At 37.9% G+C, this 13,298-nt stretch overlaps 2 protein-coding genes across 11 annotated transcripts in view; one reads left to right on the top strand and one right to left on the bottom strand.

The window, feature by feature from the left end:
* Positions 1 to 7,637, top strand: part of LOC105837125 (obscurin) — a 38,932-nt gene extending 31,295 nt beyond the window's left edge. For all 8 annotated transcript variants that reach the window (XM_036289375.1, XM_012681632.3, XM_012681633.3 and 5 more), the window contains 11 exons: positions 81 to 844; positions 920 to 1,218; positions 1,313 to 2,232; positions 2,403 to 2,842; positions 3,067 to 3,205; positions 3,600 to 4,069; positions 4,340 to 4,567; positions 4,805 to 4,949; positions 5,072 to 5,575; positions 5,658 to 6,808; positions 6,940 to 7,637. In XM_036289375.1, the coding sequence (XP_036145268.1) occupies positions 81 to 844; positions 920 to 1,218; positions 1,313 to 2,232; positions 2,403 to 2,842; positions 3,067 to 3,205; positions 3,600 to 4,069; positions 4,340 to 4,567; positions 4,805 to 4,949; positions 5,072 to 5,575; positions 5,658 to 6,808; positions 6,940 to 7,186 (5,307 nt within the window). In that variant the 3' untranslated portion in view covers positions 7,187 to 7,637. The remainder of the gene's footprint in view (positions 1 to 80; positions 845 to 919; positions 1,219 to 1,312; positions 2,233 to 2,402; positions 2,843 to 3,066; positions 3,206 to 3,599; positions 4,070 to 4,339; positions 4,568 to 4,804; positions 4,950 to 5,071; positions 5,576 to 5,657; positions 6,809 to 6,939) is intronic.
* A 105-nt stretch (positions 7,638 to 7,742) lies between these two features.
* On the bottom strand, positions 7,743 to 10,455 carry LOC105837126 (NEDD8-conjugating enzyme UBE2F). 3 transcript variants are annotated; one of them, XM_012681640.3, is made up of 5 exons: positions 10,117 to 10,455; positions 9,673 to 9,782; positions 9,431 to 9,592; positions 8,299 to 8,460; positions 7,743 to 8,220 (listed from the first exon to the last, which is right to left on the bottom strand). In XM_012681640.3, the coding sequence occupies exons 2-5, from the start codon at positions 9,769 to 9,771 to the stop codon at positions 8,104 to 8,106; spliced, it is 540 nt and encodes a 179-aa protein (XP_012537094.1). In that variant the 5' UTR covers positions 9,772 to 9,782; positions 10,117 to 10,455; the 3' UTR covers positions 7,743 to 8,103. The 3 variants fall into 3 exon arrangements, with proteins under 3 accessions (XP_012537094.1, XP_012537095.1, XP_012537093.1); XM_012681641.3 differs by having other exon boundaries at positions 9,673 to 9,777; XM_012681639.3 differs by having other exon boundaries at positions 9,673 to 9,789; positions 10,117 to 10,453.
* Between the last annotated feature and the right edge of the window lie 2,843 nt (positions 10,456 to 13,298).

Below are 13,298 nucleotides of genomic sequence, written 5' to 3'. Positions count from 1 at the left end.
ATTATAATGTTCTCTTAACACAAATTAATATTTACTTCTTAATAAATTGATATCAATGATTAAAATAAATATACTTTCAGATTGTTCCGGATAACAAACACGTAAAGATCGTTAGTCAACCAGATGGTAGTCAAGCTTTGATTCTTGACAAGGCAATGCCAGATGATGTCGGTGAATATCAGGTGGTAGCCGGTAACACGGAAGGCACTGCATCCTGCAAAGCTAAACTAGATGTTGCTGGCAAAGTGAAACCGGACACGCCGGAAGAAAAGCCAGCATTTACCAGCCCCATGCGCGACGTATCTGTCGAAGAAGGTCAACCATTGATGCTAGACGTGTCATTTGTTGGCAATCCACTTCCCGACGTGAGTTGGACGAAAGATGGTGAGCCGGTTAAACCGTCAGAACGCGTGATAATGAGCTGCGACGGAAAGAAGGTCGGTCTACAAATTAATCCGTGCAAGCCTAAAGACGCGGGCGTCTATGGCTGCCAACTGAACAATCCACTGGGCGAAGACACTACCAGTGCAAACGCTATCGTCCGCAAGGTCTATCAAGCGCCGACATTTACACAGAAGTTCACGGACTTACAGCAGCTACCCACGTTCGATGCTAAGTTTCCGGCTCGCGTCACTGGCATTCCGCAACCGGAGGTAACTTGGTATTTCAACGACAAACCGATTCTAAAAGATGACGACAAGTACAAGATAAAGCACGACGGCGACGCTTATTGCTTATACGTGAAAGATTGCGCATATGATGATTCGGGACGGTACAGGTGCAGAGCAGTTAACAAGGGCGGCGAAGCGGAATGCGTGGCAAATCTGGCTGTAGTCGACAAAATGTAAGATTATATAAAAAAAGAAATTTTTGAACTATCCCCCCCCCCCCTATCTTATATCAACATCTATAATTTTAGCCAAAAAATGCAGAAAGTCGAGCCGCCGACATTCCTGAAGAGAATCGGCGATTGTGAAGTCTACAGAGGCATGCCAGCCAAGTTTACTGCGTGCGTCACGGGATATCCAGAGCCTGACTTCGAATGGTATCGCAATGGTGACCGACTTTGGCCGACTGATCGCATCAGGATGGATCAGGAGGGTAGTTTATTGCGGCTTACGATAGTCAACGTAGATGATCTGGATGCCGGAAAATACGTATTGAAAATATCTAATCCTCACGGTGAAGATTCGTGTTCCGCCGAGATGGTTTACGAGTGTAAGTAAATGAGAGTTTTGTCTTTGAGAATATGTATTACAATGTTTTCGAAATATTCAAGTCGCTTTTATATTTCGATGTATTTCAACTTTAGCTTTGGAGCCACGCGCGAAAAAACCTCTTGCAGACCAATACACAGATTATGATAAATATGGAAAGTCCGGCATTCCATTACCTCTGGCAGATCGTCCGATTATCAGCCGCATGATGGATCGACATCTTACCCTTTCATGGAAGCCGTCTATTCCGATCGGGCCGCGAGTACCCGTGACCTATTTAGTGGAGATGTGCGAGCTTCCGGATGGCGACTGGTTCACTGCTCGCAGTGGTATTCGCAGCTGCGTCTGCGACATTCGTAATCTTGAACCGTTCCGCGATTACAAGTTCCGCATTCGCGTGGAGAATAAGTATGGCATAAGCGACCCGTCGCCATTTGCGCAAACCTATCGCGCCAAATTAGAGCCGGAACCACCTAAGTTCTTCCCGTACCTGCCACCTGGTATTGACTTCCGTCCTGAGACCAGTCCTTATTTCCCGAAAGATTTCGACATTGAGCGACCGCCACATGATGGTTATGCTCAAGCGCCTAGATTCTTACGTCAAGAACATGACGCTCAGTATGGTGTGAAAAACCACAACTGTAATCTCTTCTGGTTCGTTTATGGCTATCCCAAGCCGAAAATGACGTATTACTTCAATGATCAATTAATTGAATCGGGTGGTCGATACGATCAGAGCTACACTAGAAATGGCCAGGCAACTTTATTCATCAACAGAATGCTTGAGAGAGACGAGGGCATCTACGAGGCCGTTGCTACGAATGAACACGGCGAAGCCAGGCAGAAAGTTATCTTAAAGATCGCTGAATATCCCACATTTATCGAAAGGCCCGAGGAGACTATTGTAATGATGAGAAGAACTGGCCAATTGACTGCTCGCGTAACTGGAGTACCTTATCCGGAACTCAAGTGGTACAAGGACTGGAAACCTATAGCTTCATCTTCCAGAATAAGGGTGTGTTTCTGTTTTGCTCAAGTTTCTATTATATAAAATTTTGATTTTATTGCAAACTAATGTCCCATTGCCTTTTTTTAATTTAAAGAAATTTGTTTCTAATTAGAAATTCTATTAAAAATATTTTAAATTTAAATTACTTTAAATTAAGAAGATATCTTTTTAATTAGATTCAATTTATTGAGCCCGACATCACGACTCTCATTGTCAATGACGCCATTGTGAAAGACGAAGGTCTTTACTCGATCAGCGCTGGTAACGTGGCTGGTTCGATATCCTGCTCAGTAATGTTGCATGTGGAGGAGGATGAGCACGAATACGGATACAGAACGTACAGAAAGAAAATGGATGTGAAACCACGCGACAAACCGTTCGACGACTTGTATGATCTAGGTGACGAGCTGGGTCGCGGCACTCAGGGTGTGACTTATCATGCAGTCGAGAGAAACACCGGAAGAAATTACGCTTCTAAGATTATGCATGGACGCGGTGATCTCAAGCCATTCATGTATAATGAGATGGAAGCGATGAACAATCTGCATCACCGCAAATTATTGCGGTTGCACGATGCTTTCGAAACGAACGACTCAGTTACGCTGATCATGGAGTTGTATCCTTTATTATTTTCGCATTTTATTCACTTTATATCTAGCATTCGTTATGATTATTAAAATAATGGAATAACTACAAAAATGTATATTAATTGTAAAATGCTTTTCTCGATAATAATTATTAATCATTTCGAATATAACTCCTTTTGTTTTGTCATTATTCGAAAATAATGCAAATAAATCAATGTTCAGAGCAAAATAATCCTTAACGACGATTACTTAGAGCGGCCGGTGGTGAATTAGTAGACAATCTCACGAGACAAGAACATTATACTGAAATAGACATCGCTCGTTATATACGTCAATTATTATGGGGATTGGAATATATACACGGAAATCATTACGCACATCTCAGTCTGACGGTGAGATATTTAAAAATCAAAGATTAGAACATAATATTTCGCGCGCGAAGCGCACAAAGTGCACAAGCAGTCATTAGACATATTTCATTATTCTTATACAAGTATTCAAGATTTATAATTTTTTATATCACATAAAATTTAAAATTTAAATATTTAAATAAAGATGGCTCACACACACCACACACACACACACACACACACACACACACACACACACACACACACACACACACACACACACACACACACACACACACACACACACACACACACACACACACACACACACACACAATTATAATTATTGGAATTATTTTTTAGATATTCCTCTCTCATAAAACATTCCTGATATATTTTCATATTTACATATTTGAGTCAATATACTTTCTTGCAGCTCGGTGACCTGCTAATCTCCCATGCTGGAGGAGATGATCTAAAGATTGGAGATTTCGGATTAGCTCGTAGAATTTCGCAGACAAGGCTAATGACTTTGGCATATGGCATGCCAGAATACGTTGCACCAGAAATAACTAATAACGAAGGTGTCAGTTATGCCGCGGATATGTGGTCCGTTGGCATAATTACTTACATTCTGCTATCGGGTATCTCACCGTTCAGAGGTGCGAACGATAGAGAGACGTTGAAGAAGATCAGAGAAGGCAAATGGGATTTCGATGACCGGTGGAAAAATATTTCGAATGAAGCGCAGGATTTTATTCGCAGCCTATTGGTGTACAACGTTGATAAAAGGATGGATGTTAGAACCGCGTTGACTCATCCATGGTTCAATTATATTGACAATCCGCCACCAGAACCTTACAGAATACCTTCAGAAAACTTAAAGAATTATTATAAACTTTATCGGTAAGTAGATTACAATTTTTTTTAACAACGCACTTAAAACAAAGATTAATTTTGTAAGAATATAATCTAAGATTTTGTAGATGTAGCAATGTTTCTTTCAAGCAGATTAGAATTTTTAATAGAGAAAAGAATTTTATAAAATATATTTATGATATATAAATTTTATTATACATGAAACAAAATTTGTAAAACCAATGTTTCTATATTGCAAAATTAATGTAATTTATTATTTTAAGAATATTTGATTGCGAATAAAATATATTTTTACAGCGATTGGTACAATAATGCTTCATGCCGCACATGGTATCGTAGAAGAAAACTAGAAACAGCGTTTGACGATCCATCACGTATGGTATATCCACCTGGACATAAGTTTACACCCGAACCTGACAGAAGTCATAGCCCATTGAAGAAACGTTCGCCTAGGACATGGGAAAATCAAATACCATCTAGAGAACCGATCGATACGGAAATTGGAATAATCACAAGTGAAAGCCAGTAAGAGAACGTTATGGAAGAATCTGAATTGAAGATTAGATTTCTATTCTACTTTAAAAGTAGAATAGAAATGTAATCTTCAATTTTTTTTATTTTAATACTAAATTTTTAATTGTATGTATATAAAAAATATTCAAATAATATGTGAAAGATATAAAGAACTATAAACGTTACATAATTTTTTATGCAATATATTTTGTGTAATAATTATTTGTATAATTCTTTTATATTTCACAGTTATCAGAATGGTCCAGACACATATCTTCTTCAGCTACGAGATACTGATTTTCCTGTACGACTACGTGAATACATGAAAGTCGCATGCAATCGAAGCCCCGGATTCTCACGTTCTATTACCGAAGATAACGGCTTTGACTGGAGAGTAAGTGTAGCTCTAAAGAATATTTATAGCCCTAAAAAATATCAATTTAAAAACTATTCACGTAATGCAGCTATTTTACAAAATTCTTTTCTTCAATTTTTTACTTTGTATTTTGCTATTAGACACCTATTATACGCGAACGTCGTCGATTCACGGACGTTATGGACGAGGAAATTGACGATGAAAGGAGGGCTCGTATCAATCGGTACGGATCGGCGGATACGTTTACTCTTAGACGCTTGAAGAATGAATTAGGTACTCGGTTAGACAGTTACGCTGAAGCTGAAGCAATGATCGAATCGAAGAAGGATGGTCAACTTCCATTCTTTCGCGAGAAGCCGCAGATTTGCCCGATCGAAGAGGGAAAACCGGCGCATCTTACTTGTCTGGCAGTGGGAAATCCGAAGCCACTAATACAGTGGTTCAAGAATGATATGGTCATACAAGAGAATAATAGGATCAAAGTGACAGAAGATTCTGACGGAAGATCTATACTCAATTTTAATCCTACGAAGGAGCATGATATCGGAATATACAAAGTTGTGGCGAGGAATCCGATAGGACAAACGATCGTTAGAACCAGGGTGTTGCAGGCAACGGTTCCTTGTGGTCCGGATTCTCCAGAGGTACAATAATTAATCTTTTAAGTGGCGATCAATTTATATACAAATTATTTCTATTTTCGTGTAAAATATCTTCACTTTCCAGGCTTCCGATGTTTCGGATACCGAAGTTCTCCTGCGATGGAAACAGCCAAAATACGATGGCAACTCACCCGTGCTATGCTACAATCTACAATACAAGGAAGGTGATTCGATCGCTTGGATAGACGTCGCCTTTAACATTGATCACGAGTTCTATCTAGTGCGCAATCTAAAACAGGACACGAGTTACAATTTCCGTCTAGCAGCACGCAACCGCATAGGATGGAGTGAAAAGGGCATTCCGTCAAAGTTAATCAAGACGCGTCTATTGGGTTGCCCGAAGGTACAGATTACGCGAGCGATGAGGCATCTCCAGGAACTAACCGAAGCCGGTCAGGAGATTGTTCTGGAAGAGGATAAACCGCACATCGATTACTCCATAGAACGGAATCCGATTAAATGGTCGGTAGAACCACAATTGTCCACTAAATATAGTTTCATTTCGGAGTTATCGCGCGGACAATTTTCCGCGGTCGTGAAGGGTGTGGATAAGAGCACAGATCGTGTGATCGTTGCTAAGATCCTGGAATTGAATGCTGAGACAGAGAAGCAAGTTAATCGAGAATACGAAGTATTATGTTCACTACGACACGAGCGGATAGCTATGTTGGAGGCTGCCTACAAAGTGTCTGGCTCCCCTGTGGCGATATTTATCATGGAGAAACTTCAGGGCGCCGACATACTCACGTACTTCTCTAGTCGGCATGAATATACAGAGAACTGTGTAGCGAATGCTATCACACAGATTCTCGATGGCCTTCAGTATCTTCATTGGCGTGGATATTGTCATCTAGATATCCAGCCAGACAATGTTGTGATGTCATCGGTGAGATCGGTTCAGGTGAAGTTGGTTGACATGGGTTCCGCACATAGAGTCAGTAAATTAGGCACGAATGTACCCAAGCATCTGGGCCATCCCGAATATAGATCGCCCGAACTCTATAACGATGAACTTGTCTATCCGCAAACGGATATCTGGATGGTCGGTGTATTGAGTTATGTATTGCTGTCCGGAGTTTCCCCGTTCCGTGGTAAGGATGCGGACGAGACCAGACAGAATATATCTTTTGTCAGATATAGATTCGAGTATCTCTATAAAGAGCTGAGCCAAGAAGCCACCAGATTTCTTATGCTGGTCTTTAAACGTGCGCCAAGGTGGGTAATAATAAAAAAGAAACTTATAAAAATTAAGCTAAACATTTATTACAATCGAATAATTATACTTGATATTAAGCGTAATATGAATAAGTCTTTCAAATATTATAAAAAATGTATTTTCTCTTCAGCAAAAGACCAATGGCGGAGGAATGCCATGAACATCGATGGCTACTACCGACCGATTTTATGATTAAAAAACGCGAAAGGGCTGTATTTCTAGGCAACAGATTAAAGGAATATAATGAGGAGTACCATGAAGAAAAATCGAAGATCGCTTCCGATAGTGACAGTTTAGGGAGCGAAAGTTTGTTGGGCTCTAAACAGAAACTCATCAGGTCAACCAGTATACAAGAAGAGTTACGGACCACGTTCTAATGGAGAGCTGCAATTTTTTATTTATATTTATGTACACACATACACACACACACACACACACACACACACACACACACACACACACACACACACACACACACACACACACACACAATGGCCATACCATTTCATATACCTAGTTTATATTCGAACAACACGGAGAAATAGAGAAAAATCATTTCTCTTTGTTTTCTCTTTTGTTATTATTTATTTGTTATAACTTGCAATTATAACAAAAATCGTTGTCGACTAATCGTCGATGTTTCGCCAATTTTTGTTGGCAATCAAATTTTCAGCCGTCCGTTAATTGAACATAACACATAAAATTATGACCTATACATTTTAATAAAAAGGCACGTAAAATGATAAATAAAAAATCAATTTTTGTTTGAAATAAGAAAATGCCAATTAGGCACATTGTACGAAAATTATAAATAAATACTTAACAATATAGTAACGTTCCTTATAATTTCTAACTCTTATTAACATGAGGAATTTTATCCTTATTTATTTAATACTTATGTTTTACACAAAGGATGAATAAATTATAAATATATTATTAAACACCCACTTTATTTACAATTGCTCGTTGACAATATCTCATAAAGAGAAAAAAACATTATTGTACATGTCATACGTTTTTAATTTTTATACGTTTACATTTCTTTCATACATAATAGTATAGGTCGTAATTAATGTATTAATACAATTTTATATAACAATCCAAAAATTCAATGATATGAAACTGAAAGCGATAGCAATCTCTTTCAAAAAGACTAGCAAAATTAAATTGAGTTAAACCATAGTCAACCTAAAGCACATTTGAGCAAATTCTGTACTCATACACTAAAAAGAGGCACAAAATCGATTTAAAAAAATGTAAATAATTATTTGTTACTTAGATGTTACAATGTAAATCATCTTTTTGCATATTGCATTACATAATCTTTAACTTTACTTCGAAAGGACTCTTTGTCCTTAATAAACAAATCTGCTGCATCTCTATTCAAAGGATCATCAAAGTTTAGGAGATCCTGTGAAAGAAACACAAATATATATAAAAAAATATAATCGCACAAATCAAGTGCAGCAGAAAGTACTTATATACGTACAGTAAAAAGAGAATTTAAACCCCATACAACATCTTTCAGTTTACGTGTTGGAGCCCATCCCATTCCATCAATACTACTTTGTCTTAAAATTGATAAACATACATCACCATCTTCACTTATATTAGGATGCCATAATTTCGTTAAGCATTTTACTTTTGGTGGCTGAAAAATATGATTTAACATAGTGGTCAGTTGCATCTTTCAATTCGATTTTAATATTGACATTTTCTTCCCCCCTTATTCTCCTTTCTTTTTGTTTTTTTATTTTCCTTTCTCTTCTTTTCCCTTGTCTTATAACAATAAGCTGCCAAACATTGTCACTAAGACAAATCTTCCATTTGGAAATAATCAAAATAATTATGAAACTTTGATAATATATATAGAAAATATTTTGATATATACTTGTAATAAACTTTTTTTTAACTTTTGCCTAAATATATCCTAAAGAGATAAAATCTTAAAATTGGTCAACTTTTCGTTTTCTTATTAAACAAATGTATTTTGATAAATTTTCTAAACAATAAATCTCATTAAATTTTTTCTCTATGAAATTTTGTTTTATCTTTTTGTTATAGTAAATAGTAAATTTTTTTAAATAGTAAAAATAGTAAAAAATGAAAAATAGACTAATTTTCAAATATTAATTTTATCTTTTCAGAATAGACTCAAGCAATAAAAATATAATTTATTATATATTAAAATGTTTTATGCCAAAATTTTTTGGAGATATTTCGCTTAAAAGATACTTTGCCACTGATTTAACATGTGACTCTAAGATAATTGTACATACACGCACACAGACAGGAATAATTGGCCATCTAAAGTTGAGTGAATTCTGATTTTTTAATCACATGCACTATAGAAATCCTGAAACGCAGCTTTAGGTGGCTAAGCATTTCTGTCAGCATGTGTATAATTGGTTAAACTAAAAGTTTGCTCTTTTATTTCATGTGTTTTGAAACACAACCTGTTCATCAAACTACTTCGTACTTGTGGATCTAACCAATTATATTCAACTGCTCCATAAGCAAGACTGAGTTTTAAACCTATCAAAAAATAAAGTTGCAAACTTTTAATAACCAACAACTTACAATTATCATATACATATAAAAATTATAAAATATAAAATTACCGCCATATTATACTCTTCACTTATGTAAATTTGAAAATGGAAATGGCCACCAATCCAATATCCCTCATCTGGTATGATAAACAAGCTAAATTCATGAAGACGATGTGGATCTTTAAATTCGACTTGACACGTTACTGGCAATGTCTGTTGCATCTCCTGCACCTAAGAAAAATAATTCAACATTAACACAGTAAAAACTCTTATATTACCACAATGTATAAGAAATATTATATTAAATTAACCTCTTTTATCAGTAATTTATCTCGTATTGAGACTCTTCTGCTGATTTTTGTATTTGCTATGTCATTCTCCTTTTTGAGCTTTCCCCGTAACGTAATCATATTAAGCTGCACTAAAAACTTTTATTTATAACAAGATTAGCATTATCGCCGCTAACTTATTTATAAAAATTTACTTTGTATAAAGTCTTGAGTTATTTTAGACAGGATATAAAATAAAATTTGCATCAAAAACAGATATCAAAAATATTATTGTAAATTTGTAAGAGGCCAAAAGACAGAGCGTAAACTATAATAATTTAATGTTCTTAAAAGGTAAGGTCTTAATGTATGTTGTGATCGAATTAAAGAGATGTTATAAAATTAAAAAGTGCGATTATTATCGTTTATAACAGCGTTTATAAGGTTAGAAAAATAACGCATGTATTATCCGACGATGTGATGTACCTGTCGTTGCCAAATTTAACTAGCCTCGTTTCTGTATCATCTGACCCTCGTACATTAAAGCGTCTGTAAAGGAGGCTTTTTCATCTCTGCTTATTTTCAATTATTTAATTGCGCAACGTAAATCTTTGACAAAAATCACAAGAGCTACAATATACTTCGGCGGAGTCCGGCGTCATGAATCATAAATGTCTTATCACATGAAAATACATCGAATTTTGTCGTATTCACGATATGCACATCACATCTAGATATCCGTATATCGTGACTGTTGATTTTCTAAAGAAATTATTACAGAAAAAATATATTTATCCAAGTGTTTTAATGTAAATGTTATTAAATTTCCAAAACTAAGATTTTTTTCAAAAGTTACTTAAAATTTTTTATGTGGAATTTTAAAAGTCATTCGACATTAATTTTTATAAAGATGTCAAATGAGCCTCAGATGCGAACCGTGCGCATTTGGATGCTCCCCCAAACTAGAGTCTGTTCACGTCACATGTTTCGACATGCTCTTATTCACCCCAACGCAACTCCAATACGTTGATTCCGATGACGCCAACCTATTAAAGTGCGTTGGAGTAAGTAGGAGCCAGTAGGAGCAGAGAGAAGAACCTGACAGCGGTCATCGCGTCGTTTTAGAGGCGTTTTTATCCATCAGCGCCTCTATGTGCACAAATTGTGTGCATTGAATTATGTAATCAAATATCTATGAATCCCGTAGGTAATATGCATGACTTTTTGGATCTCTTCTATGCTACGTCCACGTTTATTTGGTTCTGTTTCATGCTATACCCGTAAATTTTATAATTATATGCATTCATATTTTAAATCTGTTTTATGCAAATGTGCATAATCGTGTTCTATAAATGTGCAATATACCACATATACATGATATAAATTCAATACAAATTAATTGATTTGATAAAAATTCACTCACCGATCGCTGTCGCTGCTCCTGCTGTTGATGCTGCTACTGCTACTGCTACACTCCTTTTCCGGTTTTGATTCTGAAAATGTGATAAATATTATTTCTAAACTTAAACACAAAAGCAGATAAAGAAATGTATCACTTGAAAAAATAATGTATTTAATACCGAGTCGCTCGATCCATGGATGCTGCTTTCTGCTGACATCATCCTGCTATTCTCGAACCGCACACTAATAACGATCGCCCGATACTTTATTCGGCACTCCCGATATTATGGATAATATATCACACACGAGTAAAACGTAAACTACGCGCGAGAATTTCACTTGGCACGACCGTTACATTTGAAAAAGTGAAAAAGACGACTCGTCTGATTGGCGGCGAAAATCAACCTGGCACGAAAGTGGCGTGACTCCACGTAACTTCGTGGAAACGCAGCCCGAGGAAAACCGTTTAAATGAAAATTACGTACGCGTCAAGATACAACGAACGGAGACCGTTTCGAGAATTTCGTATACTCGCACGACGACTTAGTAGCACTTTAATTGGCACTCGCGATATTCTACCGAACGTATCCTTTTCACACTTTAGGCCGAAGGCAGAGAACGAGACGTAGGTGTCGCAGTCGTAGTCGTAGGAAAAACGTAAGTCGTACATGTCGTAGTATACTATTCTAGACTCTAGAATAGTAGTATATTACGACTTACGTTTTTCTCTGCCTTACCCTACGACTACGAGTACGACATCTACGTCTCGTTCTCTGCCTTCGGCCTTACTCGAATGCGCACGCGAACACTTCACTCAAAACCGCGTAGGCAAACGCACGACGCCGCGCTTTACACATGAATACCTGTGCTATGTACGATCTCGCGTATTGTTTGCTAGCACAACGGCATTCAACACAACACCGTATCTGCGCACAATGAATTCTGAACACGCGAGACACGCAGAAACACGCACGGAGTCGACGGAGCGTCTGACCGGCGCTGGAGAGGCGTACGTGCGACTGGAGCGCGGAGCAACGTAGCGGCAGCGGCGCGGCGTACGCAGGCGTGGCGAGTGGCGCCGACTAGCGCCGAGTACCGCCGAGTCTGCCTGCCTAGTCACGTACGGCCGCTGCCGCCACCATGTTGCTCCGCGCTCCAGCGCCGGTCGGACGCATCGGACGTTCGGTCGACTCCGTGCGTGCCTCGCGTTCAGAATTCATTGTGCGCAGGTACGGGGTGTTGTGTTGAGAATGCCGTCGCACTAACAGACGACCCGCGAGGCATGTGAGATCGAATTCATGTGTAAAGTGCGGCATCGTGCGTTTGCCTTCGGTTTCGAGTGAAGTGTTCGCGTGTGCATTCAAGCAAAGTGTGAAGAGAATACGTTCGGTAAAATATCGCGAGTGCCAATTAAGTGAAGTGCTACTAGTCGTCGTGCGAGCATACGAAATTCTCGAAACGACTTTGTCTCCGTTCATTGGCGTGTGATTTTCATTCAAACGGTTTTCCTCGGCCTGCGTTTTCACGAAGTTACGTGACGTCACGCCACTTTAGTGCCAGGTTGATTTTCGCCGCCAATTAGACGAGCCGTCCTTTTCACTTTTTCAAATGTAACGGTCGCGCCAAGTGAAATTCTCGCGTGTAGTTTACGTTTTACTCGTGTGTGATATATTATCCGTAATATCGGGAGTGCCGAATAAAGTATCGGGCAATCGTTATTAGTGTGCGGTTCGAGAATAGCAGGATGATGTCAGCAGAAAGCGGCATCCATGGATCGAGCAACTCGGTATTAAATACATTATTTTTTCAAGTGATACATTTCTTTATCTGCTTTTGTGTTTGAGTTTAGAAATAATATTTATCACATTTTCAGAATCAAAACCGGAAAAGGAGTGTAGCAGTAGCAGTAGCAGCATCAACAGTAGGAGCAGCGACAGCGATCGGTGAGTGAATTTTTATCAAATCAATTAATTAAATTTATATCATGTATATGTGGTATTGCACATTTATAGAACACGATTATGCACATTTGCATAAAACAGATTTAAAATATGAATGCATATAATTGTAAAATTTACGGGTGTAGTGTGGTACGGGTATAGCGTGAAACAGAATCAAATAAATGTGGACATAGTATAGAAGAGACCCAAAAGTCATGCACATTACCTACGGGATTCATAGATATTTGACTACATAGTTCAATGTGTATATTTTGTGTACATAGAGGCGCTGATGGCTGAAAACACCTAAAACGACGCGAGATGGTC

The sequence above is a fragment of the Monomorium pharaonis genome, chromosome 7 (assembly GCF_013373865.1).
Source record: "Monomorium pharaonis isolate MP-MQ-018 chromosome 7, ASM1337386v2, whole genome shotgun sequence".
NCBI lineage: Eukaryota > Metazoa > Arthropoda > Insecta > Hymenoptera > Formicidae > Monomorium > Monomorium pharaonis.
Note: the sequence above shows the minus strand (reverse complement) of the source record. Positions and strands in the feature narration are given on the sequence as shown.

Excerpts from the sequence above, each read along its gene's own strand:
- LOC105837126 (XM_012681640.3), bottom strand. The coding sequence starts at position 9,771 with ATGATTACGTTACGGGGAAAGCTCAAAAAGGAGAATGACATAGCAAAT. Across the intron at positions 9,593-9,672 it reads ATAAATTACTGATAAAAGAG|GTGCAGGAGATGCAACAGAC; the intron begins GTTAATTTAATA and ends TATTTTTCTTAG. Across the intron at positions 8,221-8,298 it reads GTTTAAATTCTCTTTTTACT|GATCTCCTAAACTTTGATGA; the intron begins GTACGTATATAA and ends TTTCTTTCACAG.